This window comes from Pelodiscus sinensis, chromosome 10 (genome assembly GCF_049634645.1).
Source record: "Pelodiscus sinensis isolate JC-2024 chromosome 10, ASM4963464v1, whole genome shotgun sequence".
Classification (NCBI taxonomy): Eukaryota; Metazoa; Chordata; order Testudines; family Trionychidae; genus Pelodiscus; species Pelodiscus sinensis.
The window spans coordinates 54,827,555-54,845,601 of NC_134720.1; the positions used below are offsets into that span (position 1 = coordinate 54,827,555).

An 18,047-nucleotide genomic window follows, 5' to 3' on the forward strand; every position below is an offset into this window, starting at 1 on the left:
AAAAGAGTATTAACAACATTAGAATCATAGAACCATAGAACTGGAAGAGACCTCAGAAGGTCATCAAGTCCAGCCCCCTGCTCTAGGCAGGACCAATTCCAACAAATTGATATTCTTAGTTAAATAATTTTTCTTACGATCATCATATTGTGCAATAAAGGGAAACTGTTAAACGCTTATGGTTTCCAGTCCATTTTTACATCATTTAATACAATAAATAATAGCTTATAGGGCGGGGGGGGGGGGGGGGGTGTTACTAGACCCATTCTGAGCACCACCAAAAAATTATACAAACCCGCCACCCCTGATCCTTTGGGTATTCACCATTCTTCACGCACACAAGGCTACACAAGAAGAGTACAACCTTTTACAATTTTCACAGCAAAGGGAGTATTTTTCTAAAGTTCACATGATTTCATTTACCCTTGGAGGGGGCTTTGGGGTATGTCTAGACTACATGGCTCCGTCGACGGAGCCATGTAGATGAGTTTACTAGACATAGGAAAATGAAGTTGCGGTTTAAATCATCGCTGCTTCATTTACATCAAAATGGCCGCCGCGCTGTGCCGATCAGCTGTTTGGTGGCACAGTGGGGCAGTCTGGACGCTTTGTGGTCAACATTGGAAGCCTTTGTCGACCGCTCCGTTATGCCTCATGGAATGAGGTTTACCGGAACCGTCGACAAAGGCTTCCCTTGTGGACTGCGGAGCATCCAGACTGCCCCGCTGTGCCGCCAAACAGCTGATCGGCACAGCGCGGTGGCCATTTTGATGTAAATGAAGCAGCGATTATTTAAACCGCCGTTTCATTTTCCTATGTCTAGTAAACTCATCTACATGGCTCCGTCGACGGAGCCATGTAGTCTAGACACACCCCAAGATTTCAGTTTGTTTTCAATTGGTAAACTAGCCTGTCATCTACTATATATTTGAGAGTTTGCATGTCTGTCTGTTCAAGAACTCATCCTAAATGCTAAGAGCTGGGACCACCAAATTTGGTAGGCAGCTTCCCCTTACCATAACTTAAAGCAAGGTCAGGGTTTGGTTGTGCCAGGAAAATGGGATATGCCTGGAATGGGATTGCTGCCCAGAAAACCATACAGAAAAGAAACAATCACCAGGCAGGTGAAAGGGGCTGGCTGGGGGCGCCCCTCCCGTCTGGGACTGCCCCAACTCTGAGCCTCTCCCCCCACCCCCCAGAGGCCTTCTGGGGAGGCAGGAGGAGCTGAAGCTCCCTCCTCTCCAATTCATACAGGAACATTGCTGGCTGCTCCCGTGTCAGAAAATGAGAGGAAAGTGCATTCCCCAGGCTGGCTGGAGCGCGCCGGGGACAGATGAATGTGGACATGCATTCCTCCCCCAGCTGTGCCCACTGCAGAGGCCAAGGAGCGGCCCCAAGCTGCTACGCTGAGGGAGAGCTGGGGTCTCCTCTCTCCCGAGGGCAGCCGCATCCTGAACCCCTCCTCCGCAGCCCCAGCCCAGCAATGACTGAAATGAAGTCTGGACATTTTCATTTTATTCTCCAAAAAGTAAAAATGAATTGGGTGAAGGACCTGAGCAACGCCAAGTAAATCTTCTAGGTTATCTATAAACTGGGATGCAAAGACAATAATATCGCTCCGGTTCCAAGCCTGAGAGCCGATAACGACCACCTCTAACTTCTCCATTTCAATCACTGCATTCGCAACACTGGAGGACGTTCCATGCACAAACTTACCGTTGTTCTCAGTAGCACCACCCCACAGTCCTTCAGTGTAGTCCTTACGCATGTTGCTTTCACCCGCCACTGAGGCATCCAGTAGAGGAGGAGGAGGAAGAAACCACCAGTACAAAGCACCCCGACAGCAACTAAAACTAGCTTCCAGCGGCACAGCTTATACCCATAAATCTCCTGTACGGAAACGGAAACAGAAACAATGAACTTTTTTTGGAGGAAAAAGTCAGTAGTAATCTGTTACAAGCTGTGGCAGATGTGTCATACTTCAAAGGTGTTTCTTCTTTTCTTTGGTGGGGGAGGGTTCCATAAAGTTTATTTTCTATAGTGCATCAGGATGGTAATTGAACATTGTTCAATCCAACACGCAGAGTCTCAGACAACCCCAGTGAAGTGCCACATACACACCAATTTAACAACACAGCAAAAAAGAAACAAACTTCTCCATGGCCTGCTTCTGAGACACTTATTCAGGGAAACTATTACGTTACAATCTTGCCTGCAGTGCATAAGGGCCAGGGTCAGTCCCCGGCTATGAGGATGTATGGGAACATGGCATGGAAGCTGCTCTGCAGTCCAACAGCAACTGTAAGCAATTTAGCATATTTCTTTCTGTTCACAATCTGACCCCAAAGGAGGCTGAAAAAAGTGATAATTTTTTTAAACTGACTTATTTTAAATGATTTTTATTATATTATTTAAAGTACATAGCTTTTTCTTCTAAAAATAAGCCAGTTTAAAAGGAAATCTAAATTTAATACAAAATATGTCAAAATCTAACCTTATTAAGATCTCCTAAAATAATAAAAAATAAATATGCTGAATCTGTGAGCCCCTATCAAGATCTATGCGCTAAAGACTGCTTTTCTGTATAAATAATCAGGGGTAAAACATCCAATGTTTAGGTCATGCTTTATAAATAGGGCTCAAGAAATCATTTACTGTACCAAAAACTTGTTTTGTTTAATAAAAATAAACTGGAGGGTTTAAATTTCAGTTACCATCCTTATGCAACTTGACACAAAGCATAAGCAAAACCTGCAGAGGGGGAGCCGAGTTAGTCTGTAACAGGAAAAACTTAAACAACAAATAGTCTAGTAGCACCTTCTCTGAAGAAGTGGGTTGTGCCCACAAAAGCTCATAGAATCCTAGAACCACAGAGCTGGAAGAGACCTCAGAAGGTCAAGTCCAGCCCCCTGCCCTAGGCAGGGCCAGTCCCAGCTCATGATACCATCGACATGTTTTGTTCGTCTTTAAGGCGCTACAAGACTATTTGTTGTTTAAGTTTTTCCATAAGCAAAGTGATAGTAATCTATAAAATTGCATCATCATTCTAACACACAGGGCTCGACAATTAATGTAATCTAGTCGCCCGTGGCGAGTAGATTACAAGATGGCAAAGCACGGTCAGTGCATGCACAGCGTGCTGAACCGCACGGCTGGCGAGCGGGGCTCGCTGCGGTTTGGCGAACCCTGCTAACACAGGAAAAATGTTAAATAATCTGAGAATATTCAACTACATAATTATTTAAATAAATGTACACGGTTATAATGTACCCTTCCTGGGCAGCAAGAGATGTATCAAATCTACTGGAAAAGTAGTATTTAGCTGTAAATAGCATGTTTCAATGGTTATTATATCAACCAGCAGGAAAAAAATCTTCCTTTAGAAAATAACTGAAGTTCAAGTTGATTTGATGACTTAAGTCAATGCTTTCCACTTGGTGATATAATGCATGATTTAAACTGCTGATTTAAATCAATCCACATGGTAACAAGCTGACTGACAAATGCTTTTCATTCTCTCAGGAGGAAATAAAGAGAGGGATGGGGCAGTCTGGAATGGGAAGAAGGAATGAACCAAACGACTCTCATTTTATCTTAAGCTTTGCTAAAGGGAGCCTGTAATTGGGAGGCGGTACTTCTCATCCACATGATACTTGGGAACATTTTGTCATCGAAAATTTGCAGAAGCCTTTCAGTGCTGTAACCTGGGAAGCTTTCAAATGCTGAGCTGGATTTCCGCTGTCTCGGGCTGCATGGACCAGCTTTCCTGCTATGAACTATCTGCAACATGAAAGCTTGTCATTGAGACCTGCCAGCATCATTCAGATTTAAGAAAATACTGACACGGAAACCTGGTTTTGAAACATCATTGCACTTCAGAAGTCCTAGAGCTCCTTTATACTGTTCTGTCATTTTTTAATGAAAAATGCCTTTCAACAAAGAAAAGCTGCTGTTGTTTTTTTATTATTCTTGACAAATTTGTTTGTTTAGGGAAAACGTTACATTTTCTTCACATTTTTTCCTTGATGGGAAGAAGAAGAAGAAGAAAAAAGCGTGCTGGGGAAGACCAACAAAGTAGCTAGCATGTTTTCTCTTCCCACCAACACAAAGGTCGTGGCGTTTTGTTTTGTTTTTTAGCAGCCACCTTCTAGAGCAAAAATGCTATTTTGCAATGTTCTGGGAAGTACATTTCCTTTTTCTGGACCAGCGCAGGGGTTATTTAGTGACCAATGTGTTGCTCTTAAGTTTTTAAAGGGCCAGATCCTGGGCTTTGGTTATGAAGAAGTAACAGCCACGCAGCCCTTCCGTCACCTCCGCAGAGCAGAGCCTGTGCCGCATGCCCTCGCAGCCACCATCACTGTCTGTGCACTAAGAGCAGGGTGGCTGCATCCGTTTTGGACGGGACAGTCCCTTGCTTAAGCCGCGTCCTGACTATTTCCCCAAGGGGCCACTTCTCACACTGGCTCTAGCTGACTCAATCAGCGGGCCAGAGCAATCAGGACAAATGTGGGGTGTGGGCAGCAGGAATGAGTGGAGACGCCAGTCCCCTAGGGGAAGCAACACTGAAGCAGGTGGGGAGGGAAGGAGGAAGGGAGCAGGAGTCCAGTGAGAAGCCCTCAGGCGAGCGGCTGTGGGTGTCACATTTTCTCTTTGGGAAATCTGGTCACCCTAACTAAGAGTGGAAAAGCAGAAGGGGTGGAGGAGCTATGCAAATTAGCTCACCATCCCTGATCAACCCTCTCCGCAGCCTGCCTCTTCCTCTTCGAAGGCCTTGGACATTCCAAGGTTAGCCTTGGAGCCTTCCTCTTAAGCCTAGCTGCCCCCAAACCTTGACAAGTTACAGACTCCACCTTAGAGTATCAGAGGGGTAGCCGTGTTAGTCTGAATCTGCAAAAGCGGCGAGGAGCCAGGAGCAGATAACTGCTGCTATCTAATAGCTACAGAGCTGCCTCCCCAAATGGGCCAGGAACTGCGTCTGTAAGCACAGCCAGGCACCATCCCACAAGTGACCAGGCACAGTTGGTTTCTATGAAACACTTCCTTGCTGCAGCTGTCCTTGAAATGGCCATTGAGAGTAACATGCGGTGTGGGCCCTGATGATGGACATTCGTACCCCAGCACTTGTCCTCTCCGACTGCAGAAAGGGCTTTGGAGGGCTGTGCCTAAAACAATATGCCCCACACACAAAAGCAGCATTTTCTCAATGAGTGAAACTAGGCCACCAAACCTATTACCATCTCATCCTCCTCATCTTCATTTACTATCTTCTTCTCATCCTTTTCCATGTTTACGGAGACGTGGAACTTCTCCACTTCAGAGACAGGCAGTCTAACAAGAGAAGAATTAAAACACTGGTGAAGCGATATTTGGACTGCTGTGTACAGTCACTTCTGGTGCTACATTGGCATAACCACAATGCATGTGCATGAACGCCATACTTGGAAAGCGCGGACACAACCTGCTTTCCTCCAGCTCTTCACAGAACGTGTAACCCCAGGCTACGTTCAAGTGGTTCACTCTTCAATATACAGTAGTGCCCGCTAAAACCGGACCTCTCCCTCCACCCCTCAGTCCTAACGCCCTGCCCCAGCAGTGCAACTGCCCACACTCTTCCCCCACTAGGCTCCTCACCCCACCTCTTTCCGCTTCTTGCTCCTGCAGCGCAGGGGCGCAGGGGGCATGAGTACCAGGTGAGAGGCACCCTGCTCTCAGTTCTCGTGCCCTGTCCCAGCTGCAATTGCAGCAAAAGTCAACCCCAGGCTGGAGCATGCCCAATGTAGCTGCAAAGCCCGGGCAAGTGTGAAGGGTGATGTTTCAAAGGCATGTGAAACTTGGCCAAATTGGGGCAGATTTTCATGTGGAAGGCGAAAGGTGTATATCCCTGCCACAAAGGCCACCTGTGTGCCAAAACTCAAGTCACTGCTCCAAAACATGAGGATGCTACCGGCACCCAAAGAGGTCACTGGAATTGTTAGAAGGGGCAAAACAGACTATTCTGGTCTCAGAAACAACGGAACCGTTTTAGCTGAAATTTCAATCCGAACGGTTAAAGTTTGGCAAAGGTAAAAATGACTGAAAACATGGTGGAAGGAGCTTCAGGCAACATTAATGGGGAGTGAGTCCACCCCCGCCTGTAACAGGAAGTGTATTACTGCATGGCGAGGCCTTGACCCCACAACAGAGAACTGTGCAGGCAGCCCCGGTTCCAACAAAGTCATCTGGGATCCAACTGGGAGCAGGGGTCCATGGAGTTCGTAGATGAGAATACAAGACTCACTATGAAATACAAATTCAAAATAATTCCTTTGCTACCCTTTTTAACCCACTGCCACGTCTAGTCACTGAATAACTGTGTTAACGTCTTCGTTCGAACCAAGCAAGCAACCTCCTTCTACAACAGTTCCAATGGAAGCAGAATCTCCACGAACATTTCCCATCCGTGAGTGGAGTGAGTTTTGTCTTGAGCACCAACACGGCCATCGTGTGCACTTGTTCAGGTGTGCTCCACTGCGGCACCCGCCAGTAGCAAGCAACATGTTTAGATAGAGACAGACCGATCTGGGCAGATCTCAGTTTAAATTATCTATGTAAGAAACAACACTAAACCAAGGGATAATTAACAAGATGCATGACCCTGCAGCACAGGAATCAGGGCCAGGGATAGAAGGGATGGAGGGGCTCAGGCCAGGGGGTGCAGGATTCAGGGCATGGGGGGGCGGAGAGGCCAGGGAGATGGCAGCTCCTCGCTGGGGGGAGGCTGGAGCTGGGCTGCCCACTCCCCCAGAGGTTCCTTGCAGGAGATGGGCCCAGGACTGAGGTACCTGGCCCCCGAGGAAGCTCCTCACTGGGGGGAGCAGAGCTGGCCTGCCCAACCCCTGGCCAGCCCACAGCTCTTTATGGGAGAAAGGGCTGGGCTGCCCGGCTCCCTCAACCAGTGGGCAAGGGGGAGCTGGGGCTGCGCTGCCCAGCAGCTCCTGGGGTAAGGAGGCCAGGGCTGTTGGCTGGCAGCCACACACCTGCCGGTATTGCAGCTGAAAGCCGGGGGATAAGTTTGAGGGTCACGTGCTGCCATGGCGGCTCTGGCCCAGGTCGACAGAGCTGCCACCGCCACCTGTCATGCAGCGGCTCTGGCCCTGGCCGAGACCACCAGAGTAGCCACTGCCCACCACACAGCCCCACCAGCTAGGCCACAGCATCCTGCCCACCACAGCTAGAACCGGGGCCAGCCACACGGATAACCTCACTGTGCCCCGGCTCCAGCCAGAGCAAAGGGGGGCAGGGCAGACGCCTGCCACCCCACGGCCCCACCCGGCCACCGCCACCACCATTCACCTTCCGGTCCAGCAGGAAAGCGCGGTGGAGGCGAGGTGGGCGGGCATGAAGTGCCTTGTGCATGGTGCGCAGTTTGGAGGGAGCCCTGAAGACAAACTCCATTCTCACTTCATGGCTAAACTGACATTTCTATAGCATAGGACCAGCCAAAATCAAACCCACTGCTTTAAGCGCCTGGAACTCTAGCTGAAAGTTAGATTGTTTTAAATTCAAAAGCACACAGCGTACAAAACTGACTGCTGCATTAACTTAAACAAGAAACAGTCCTGCAGCACCTTAGGGTATGTCTACACGCGGCAGGGAAACGGGCGTTGGAAATAAAGCCCTATTTCGAACTACCTGTTATTCCTCCTGCAATGAGGTTTAACAAGTAGTTCGAAATAGGGCCTTATTTCCAACGCCCGTTTCACTGCCGTATGTAGACACAGGCAGTTATTCTGGGCTTGTCAATTTCAAAAAATGGCGCCCGGCCGGGAAGATGCAAATCAAGAATGGGATATTTAAATCCCGGGCTTGCTTTGCAATTTCGAATGCCTACATTTGCAGACCTATTTCGAATTAGGCTGCAAGTGTAGACATACCCTCAGAGACTAGCCAGACATGGAGATGGGGTCATAAGCTTTCATGGGCACAACCCACTTCTTCAGATGAATGGAGTGAAGAGGTCCAGGTGGCAAAATAAATAGAGAAAGAGAGGGGATGAGGAGGGAAAGAGACGGAAAAAATGGAGGAAAATTGTCAATTAGAGTGTCTGCGTTAAATGAAGCTGATAGATTGGATTCTAAGCACTCTTAAGTACCCGGTGCTTGGCTTTACAGCTCATTAGGATGTGGAATGTAGCGGGTAATCCAGTAAGGTCTTTGTTTAAACCTCTATTGAACGTATCAAATTTGTAAATGAAATTAAGTTCTGCAGCTTTCCTTTCAAAGTGGTATTTTAAATTGGCTTGTAACAATATGCTAACTTTTAGATCCATTAGTGAGTGCCCAACAGGTTTGTGTGTGTTACCTTTTTGAATATCTGATTTGTGTCCATTCATCCTTTGTTGTAGAGACTGTCCAGTTTGGCCAATATTTATTTTATTTATTTATGTAAATATTTGTACCCCGCCTCTCTATTTAAAATATTCAAAGCGGCTTACAAAAAATGTTTAAACACAATACACATATATATATAAACATTTAAAATACGAGACCCCAGAGGGACATAAAACCTGCTAAAAACATAAAGAAGAGGAACACACACATAGAGACTCAAATGTTAATAAAAGCGCAAGTAAAAAGGGTGGCTTTCACCTGACGCCGGAACAACGCTAGCATTGGCGCCATGCGACTATCCTAAGGAAGAAAATTCCACAGCCTGGGAGCAAAAGCTGAGAACTCCCTGTTCCGTGTAGATGTTAATCTTATCTCCACAAGTGGGGGAACACGAAGAAAAGCCTCCCCCGCTGACCTCAATCCCCGGGCAGGTTCATATGGGAGAGGACGGTCCTTCAGATACCCTGGACCCAACTCATTTAAGGCTTCATAGGTCATAACTAAAACCTTACATAGTGCCTGGAAACATACCGGAAGCCAGGGCAGCTGCCGAAGCCCTGGCATAATGTGCTCCGTATAACTAGTGTTGCTTAAAACTCGAGCAGCCGCATTCTGGACCAGCTGAAGTTTCTGAATGCTCTGTAGAGGCAGCCCCACATAAAGTGCATGACAGTAATCCAGTCGGGATGTAGCAAGCGCATGGATCACTGTGGCCACGTCATGTTTGTTCAGGAAGGGTCGCAGCTGGCAGATCAAACGCAGTTGCCCAAAAGCACTCCCGGCCACTGAAAGAATCTGATTTTCAAATGTTAAACAAGGGTCCAAGAGGACTCCCAAGCTGCGCACCTGTTCCTTCAGGGGGAGAGTAACCCCGTCTAGAACAGGTGCCGTGCCACATTCCCGAACAAATGGCCTCCTGATCCACAGCACCTCAGTCTTATCTTGATTCAATTTCAGCTTGTGTGACTTCATCCCAATCATCACTGCCTCCAGACATCGATTTAGATCAGTCACCACCACACCTGGTTCTAATGTCACAGGGAAATAGAGTTGGGTGTCATCTGCATATTGATGGCACCGTCCTCCAAAACTCCTTATGACCTCTCCCAGCGGCTTCATGTAGATATTAAACAGCATAGGGGACAAGATAGAACCTTGCGGGCCCCCATAGCATATGCGGGCCCCCATAAGGCAGAGGGGCACGGCTGGCACTTGATGGCATAGATCACATTGGTGGATGTGCAGTTATATGAGCCTCTGATGTGGTGGTTTAGGTCTGTTTCCCAACCAGTAGTACGAGTACCCTTAGGGGTACTTGCGAGAAATCTGGGGGGGTACATCAACACAACTGAAATTTGGAAAAAACTAAATTTTTGATTTAAGTTTTACAGCAATTTATTATTTTTGTACTTTTCATTCCCAAAAATGTCATGGCCTGCCTGACTACGATCAAGTTGTTTAAACAAATATATTGCAATGGTAGAAAAAAAATTGTGTGTCTGAAAACTGTAGGTACTGGAAGTACTTATAATTATTTTTTTTAAAGGGGTACTTTATTAAAAAAAGGTTGAGAAACATTGGTTTATGTGGTTAGGTCCTGGGATGATGTCGCTTGTGTAGACAGAGCTGGACCGGAGTTGAATACAGGGGTGGGTTCCTGGGTGAGTATGATGGAGGTGTGCTGGGTGATTGCTGGAACATGTCAAATGCAAGTTTATGCATGCACCACAGATAAATCACAAGATTTTTTTCCCCAAAAAATGCCTAATGAATTATGGTTTATAGCAAAGTTCACAGCAATCATGAGAAAAGTGAGAAAAGACGTCCATTTATCATGCTGGAACTTGATCCATCCATAAAAAATATGCATGTTACAGGTTGAATCTCTCTGGTCTGGCACCCCCAGGAATTGACCGGTGCCGAACCAGAGATTTGCCAAACACGGGAGGTCAATATTGTGTAGCAGCATTACTAACATTTCCACTGCTTACTGGGGTCTTAGAAGACACTAGGGGGTCAATGAGAGCTAAATAACAGCACAGAACACCGAGAGTCAGGACTGGGGGCTGTAACAAAACTTCATGGGACAGCGGGAAACTTATCATGGGGGTGGCCAAGTGGATATGTAGTTAACTAAAATCATGCTGGACCACGAACGTTTCCAGACCAGAGAAGTTCAATCTATACTACGCTACATTATCTGTATCAGTGCCTGGAGGCAGAGTTCAATTCTTGATGAGAATAGTGGCCAGCACTGAGGGGCAGAAGAAAAAATGGCACTAAGAAAGCACCACGGGGAAGAGGAATAAATGGTAATAATTATTCCAATTTGCATATCTGTTTGCAAGTCAGAGGCAGCAGCATGGGGTGCTAGGCAGAACCGGTCTGTGAGCTCCGCACACACAGCATCTGCCCACCGCCCCATGCTGCTGCTTCTGATACAGAGGCAGCAGTGTGGGCTGGCAGCAGCCCCTGTCCACATCCCGCAAGGAGCTCAGACCCCCAATGGACAGGGGCTGCTCCGTGGGATGAGAATAAGAGTTTGCAGGATTAGGACACAACCTCAGATACTCAAACATTTAGTCCGAGCAGCGAAAGCTGAAAGCTTTCCTAGCGGACGTTAATGGGAAAGCAGATAAAATCCTTTCATTTCACCACTGCGAGCAGCTCTCCCCCACAACTCCCCACCCTGGCTGGACTTCAGCTGCCAGGAGCGGCTTCATCTGAAGGCCCTCTCAAAGCAGGGAGCGGAAGCTTGCTCTACTCCCTGCTGCATGTAACTCACAGAAAGAATCAGAAACAGACACTGCAACCAACAGCCCTGGGAGTGGAACAGCTCCCCTTTTTGCCAAGCAGGGCCCTGAGAGAGAGCAAGCCCATGGCTGCCTGAAGACCAGTGCCAAGGTTCAGCTGGCTCTAGCCACAGCATGAAGAGTCAAGATTAGAAGGAAGGAGGATAGAAGGACAGCAGCGCGACCAGGAAGAGTGGCACAACAAGGAAGCTGAAGCAACCCAAAAAGGTCGAAGGAAGTAGACAGAAGAAATGGCACGAGAAACAAGATGGCAGATGTGATGAGAAAGAGCAAGTGAAGAAAAAGCAAGTAAAACAGCTTAAGAATAGCAGGTTTTATTTATTCTAAATGCATTCCATTGAATACAAAGACAAATTACAAATTATATCCAGTTGGTTTAAGCCCTTATGTTTCTAGGAGCTTGCCGCTATAATCTGCTACAAAGCTGGAGACAGTTAACAAATGGGGTATTGTTAAGAGTGTTCTGGCTGTGCTCAGACACTGCACGGAGAGCGACTACAGTCCTCATTTCAAACCTTCATCTGTGGGCCTGGGGACACAGAGCCTGCCCGGTGGCTGGGGTCGGGGCTGGACCAACAGCACAGCCCAGGCTACTGGGGGCAGGGAGCCTGGGAGCCAGATGGCAGAGCGGACCCCTGCAGATTCCACAGTCCATCAGCAAAGGGGTCGGAATTGACCATCCCTGGTCCAGCAAAATCCTTCATTTGGGACGGGTCTGGTTCCCAGAGTGCTGGGCCAGGGAGGCCCAACCTGTAGCTAAAATATTGCTGATACAATATACTTAGACTTCGGTGGAGTCTGACTTGGTTCTGCACAATATTTTGATTGAAAAACTCAAGTGATACAAAACCAAGATGGAACACGTTACCTGGATTAAGAATCCGCTGTTAGGTCCAAATATGTAATTATAAAGAGGGACACGTCAACTGGAGTGTTTTAGTGAGGTTCCATACGGTTCTGTTCTTAGTCTATGCTATGTAATGTTTTTAGCAATGCCCCGGAAGACAACAAAGCCACGACTGCAAGTTGGGAAATGGCACGAAGGCTGGGGGTGTCGTAAATAGGGTGCCCGGATCTGCTTTTAGGAGTAGAGCCGACGTTCAGGGCTTTATAAAGGTGCCTACTGCCCCCTACTCTCTGTCCTGATGTTTCCCATTTTCTATCTGACCACCCTAGTGGTAAATAATGAAAAGGAAAGGTCACAAACAGAGCAATCCGGACCGCATGGAAAACCAGCCATGGCGCTAGCCAACACTAGGTACGTTAACACAGCCGAATGGACACTCGCCTCTGGGAACCAAGCCACAGGGTGAGGGCTCTCTGGGAAGCAGTGACACTGAAAGAACAGGGGACGGGCATGGGAGCCAGGCTCCCAAGGGACATTCATCTGAACCTGAATTCCCAATGCGGCTCTGTGGCCAAAAGGGCCAATGCACTTGTTAGATGCATGAACATGGGCCTATCGACCAGAGGTGCGGGTTGTATTAGGGACAGGCACAGCCACTGCTGTAATACAATGCTGCTGCCAGATCGGGTCCTTCTGGCTCCAAGCCAGGCCAGTGGTTGACCGTCCAGTTGGGAACTCCGATTCTACGGCCCACGGCACCAGGCTCCACAGGCTGCCCCTATCGTTCTGTCCAACACACACAGCTTTGGCTACATCCAGGGTCACGTCCCTGACTCCCCGAGGGAGTTACAGTCAGGCACTGGCTCTGGAAGGGAAGAGGAGGGGAGAAAGTGTCTCTCTTGCAATGTCTGCCCACTTGACACCAGACTGCGCAACATATGGAATGACGCGGCCCCCTGGACTCAGCTCTCCTCTCTCTGATGAGTGCAGCCTCAGCTCTCTGGGCTGGCCTTCGCTCCTCTGCAGGGAGGAAACCCACCCAGCCACTCGAAGGATGAGTGGACTGTCAGGATCTGCTCATGTGATCCTCCTGGGTTTTGAAATGAGCTGCAACATATTTAAGTGTTGCTGTGAATCCTGGGATTTCCAAGGGACTTAGTCGCCCAGCACTCTCGGGAATTCACTGGGGCTGGCTCCCCGAAGTTCTACCCGAATGTATCACTTGCACTGAGCTGACTCCTTTTGAAAGAACTGAAGCAGCTCACCCCTCCCAGAGCTACGCTAGAGGCAAACTCAAAGGACGTACTGTTCACCTTGCCAGTTTCATTCACAAGCATCCCAGTGCTTTTCTGTATGACAGCTGACACCCTGGAGAACAGAGCAGCCTGCGGGAAGTGCTAGTAGGCCACACTGCTGTGTAACCAGCCTAACACAAGCCCTGGTTATAGCTAGCCTCATCACCACAGTATCCAAGCACCTACCACAGCAAGAACAAGGCTGGCAGGAGCAGAGGACTGGGCCCACAGAGATGGAACTCCAGACTTCAGAATGATTGTGATCTTTCCAGAGGCCTCAGACCCTTCTTTGAATCTCTCTTTCCTTCCCTTCTATACCCTGCCACTCCCAACGGCAGTCCCAGAACAACAGCAAAGGAAAATGAGAAGTCACACTAAAATAAGTACCAGGATAACAACGAAACTCTCAATGCAGGAAGAAGTTGAAAATACAATCTTGATTTCTTGTATGCTCGTGTAATTGTTGTTCACTTAGTCATCATTTTGCCAGGCATAGTTCAATTGCAGACATCCATCAAAATGAGACAACACACAATTCAACACAGCAAAGAGCAAGGCAATGCGAACTGAAAAGAACAATTTAAACCACTGCTATAGCCAAGTGGGTTGCAAATTAATTGCATCCTCAGGAAATAAACATAGGTGTCACTGGACAGCTCAATGGTGAATAATGAGCAAACTGTTTAATATAATCATACAGAAAATCAGTCATTATGCATGGTAGTAATTCTATTCCAAAAGAGAAGAGCAAGTTCAGGTTTGGTCACTTCATCTTAGGAACATTAGTAGAAATGGAACGTATGAACAGAAGAGCACCAAAATTCAGGAAAAGGGAACCTTTCGTGCATAGATTATATGACAGTGGAATTAAAGTTTGAAAATATTATGAATGGTATAAAAAAGGACACTTGGATAATCTTGCATAAGCTCTCTCAATAAAAAGGAGCACTGGAAAATTAAAGGCAACACATTTGACACAGATACAAATAAACAGTGATTGTGCAATACATAACCAGCCTTGGAAATGCACTGTCCTCAAATAGTATGATTTTTAAAAGGATTACAGCAATGTATAAACAACATCTGATGTTATACTTATTAAGATTAGAGGCCTACTAATCATGCATCAGTACAAAAATAATTATTAACTAGGGTCAGGAAGACCCTAGCTGCATGGGAAAATTGTATGAATTAGTGGGGAGGGATGGGTGATGTGTAAAGCCTTTTGCTGAAGCATCAGATTTCAACCTTGGTTATAGACAGAATACAGGAAGATTGCTGGCCTGTTTGGCAATTTATAATAAATATCTGAAAGTCCTAAACATCCAAAGAGCACAACACACAACCTTTTGTATTACTGAACTGCATAGCTATGTGAAGAAAGCATTTCATTATACTTTCTAGAATCAATGTAACAAAGCACATTTTTAAAACAGACACAATATAAATATAAAAAATTATACATCTCAAAAACACTTACTCATTTAGAAATGAATGTGACACCTGAGGACCATGACTAGACTATTTTTTTGTTGGTTCTGAAATCAACTTTCTAAGATTGAATACTTGTCACAATGTTTTATGGAAAAGGCTGTAAGACAACAATGCTGAACATTTGTCACAGGTATGCACAATACCCCCAACCCCCCAAAAAAGTTCTGCTGTAAGCATAAGCAGTCGGCAGAAGACAAAGAACAGGAAAAACTAAGCTAACTGAAAATTGCAGAATGGCAGGAGAAAAGGAGAGAACGCCGAACCTTGGGAAGAACGTCTCTACTCAAGAGGGGAAAAAAGGCAGTTTTGAAGAGACATAATTACAATACTAGGTTTTAAGATGGCAACATAGGTCACATCAGTTGTGTGTGTGGAGGAGGCCTTTTTGTTTGTTTGTTTGAAGAGTTTTGCCATGCAATTAGGTCTGTTAGAGATGTGAAAGACTAGTTGCTTCCTCCCCATCCTGCTGCCTCTATCAGAGCAAGAGGCAGCAAAGGGGGGGGAGCAGGAGCCAGTGCGGGGGGGAGCCAGCCCCCCCAGCTCTGTCTCCACGGGGGGCAAGGGCACAGCAGGAAATGGCATGAGCAGAGACTGAAGCAGTCTCCACTTGCTCCCTTTCTGCTGCAATTCTGCTTTTGAAACGTACAAGAGCCTCCGGCTGAGGCACTGCAGGCAGCATGGGGCCAGCGGGTTCCACTGGGGCTCTCGTACATTTCCAAAGGAAGGCCTGCACTCCCTGTGGGGCTCCACTTTTGAACTGCAGCGAGAGCCCAGCAGAGCACCCTTATAGACTAATCACCTAGGCTGTGGAAATCCCATTGATTCATCTATCTGCAATATCCCTACCTTTGGTAGACGTTCCAATACCATCCCCATCTGAGTCTATTTTAATTACAAAAGAAAATCCTTGTAGCTTACTGGTAAAAAAGAAATGGAACAAAAGATGTTTAAGATTTACCTGCGTCTCAGATCTTTGAACAGCACGTAAGTACCTCCAAAAGTCTCTCTTACCCCAAGCAGTCTCTCACCCGTCCTCTCCAAATGCGTCTGTTATCATGAGTTCCACGATACGGTTCTTAATAACTGAGACTATCTACAAGGGAAGTCCTGCCAGTGAACTATTTTGTCTAAAAAAATCTAAAAAAAGTCTCCAAGGGCTTTTCAAACTGTGTTATCAAAAGATTAAAATATCACAAAGTTTGGCACTGCCTGGGTTTGGGTATTTTTGGAGGGGAGGGGGGACAATTGAAAGCCTTTACTTGGATTCATATAGAGGATATGCCTCCAGCCATCAGACTGCTGGTACAGCTCACTCTATTCAAACCACTACAGCAGCTCGCCAGGGTCCTAGGACATAATTTCATGGGCATGCATGAGCCCTGATGTTATCTGCATGGCTATACACATATAGGATATTATGCTTCTGGCCAAACCCTTCCTGGTATTTACACCAAGCAGCTTTGAGCTCAACATTTTAACAAGAGTAAGCTCACAATACAAGACACACTCCTCAGTGATAGAGTGGTCATAGATGAAGTACAAAAATATATATTTATTATTCTTTGCTCCAAAGAATGTGGTACAAAAATGTAATCAATGACGTGGACATGGTAAAGCAGATTAGAAACCCGTTAGATCTTGTAAGTGAAGTGGGACTGATCAATGCCCAAACAGGAAGGCCTCCAAGGCATTGACAGCACTTGTGTTCATAAATCAGCTGGTTACAAAGCAGGTAAATGCCACAGAGGCGGTATGCTGAGTCCTCCCCCTCCCACATCGCAACAGGCTCCCACCTCCCTGCATTGCGCCGGGCTCCTGGGCCCCCCAACCTCTGCAGCCTGCCAGGACACACTGACCCTGGAACAGCCGTGGTTCAGCCTGACCAGACAGTCCCGGTTTAGAGAGGAGCAACCTGTAGTAAAGACTCAACGTTTTGCTTCATCCTCGGTGTGAGTGTCTTGACTGTACACATGTGAGCAGTCACTGAAGCTAGTGACTTGGATTCTGGGCTTTCAACCCTATAATCCTTAGCTCTTTAATTAGTAATTAACTGGAAATCAATAATAATTAACAATCCCTACAGAACAAGGCAAAAGCCTTCAAAACATCCCCTGGCAAAAAGGTCCACACACTGACTTGTACACTATGAAACAGTACTTACTGTGTCTTAAACCTGCTGGCTATTCGTTTCATCCAGTGAGCCCTGGTTCTTGTGTTGCACGGAATAAATACTTCCTTATTCACTTTTTCTACACTATTCATGATTTTTTTAGCTCTCTGTCACATTCCTTCCTCCCCCCAAGTCATCTCTTTTTTAAGATAAGTAGTCCCAGTCTTTTTAATCTGTCCTCATATGGAAACTGTTCCATACTCCTCATCATTTTTTTTGTTCTTCTTGATAACTGGTTAAAAATTTGATTTATCAGCCAGTTTTTTTCTGGTTCACCACTAAAAACTGTTTTAAAAATCAGCATTACAGTAGACATCCCCTAGGCCTGTGGTACAGAAGCTGATTTAAGTGATAGATATTAAATTACATGCAGTTTTGTAAACTGAGTTCCTTCAGAACTCGAGTTGATATAAGAGAGTTACTGACCCTGTGTAGTAACGTCTGTTCTTCGAGATGTGCCCCCCCGGGGGTGCTCCACTCGAGGTGCTGGGCTCGTCCCGGCGCCACAAACCGGAGGAATTTTCATTAGCAGTAGCCCCCTACCGGACCGCGCATGCGCGACTGCCCCTTCGCGCCTTTGATCTGAGCGCGGTCCGGTCTTGTCAGTTTCTCTCCAACCGTCCGCAGCCGCAGACGGAGTTAGATTAAGCTCCCTTCCCCTCTCTGAGGGAAAAGGGAAATCTCTTAGTTAGTTAGTTTTCTTGTTTAGTCATAGATAGTTACCAGTTATAGTGTTAGTAGTTGTAGTCCCCTGTTTAAAAAAAACAAAAAAACAAAAAAAACCCACCGTTTTTCCTTCAGCGGTCAGTCAGTGCCTTCCTGACTGAAATTGACAAAGAAATAAATCAGAAAGGGAGTCAGGATGCCAGGATCACCTGGCTTCAAGAAGTGCCTTCAGTGCCAGGAGGCTATCCCTGTCTCCGATGGACACTCCCGGTGTGTAAGGTGTCTCAACTCTTGAGTTGATATCATCTGGTCCTGCTAACTAATTAATGTTTAATATACCAACTGATTCCAAAACCTCTTCTAACACACCTCAATTTGGATAGTTCCTCAGAA

General features: G+C 46.6%; 1 protein-coding gene across 9 annotated transcripts in view; it reads right to left on the reverse strand.

Moving 5' to 3' along the window:
- The window catches only part of ATP13A3 (ATPase 13A3), a 114,625-nt gene that overhangs the window by 60,206 nt on the left and 36,372 nt on the right, over positions 1–18,047 (reverse strand). For 8 of the 9 annotated variants that reach the window (XM_075938298.1, XM_075938303.1, XM_075938304.1 and 5 more), the window contains 2 exons: positions 5,235–5,328; positions 1,717–1,890 (listed from right to left, as the gene is read on the reverse strand). In XM_075938298.1, the coding sequence (XP_075794413.1) occupies positions 1,717–1,890; positions 5,235–5,328 (268 nt within the window). Of the gene's footprint in view, positions 1–1,716; positions 1,891–5,234; positions 5,329–15,776; positions 17,342–18,047 lie in introns of those variants that run through there. The other variant, XM_075938305.1, reaches the window with a different exon arrangement.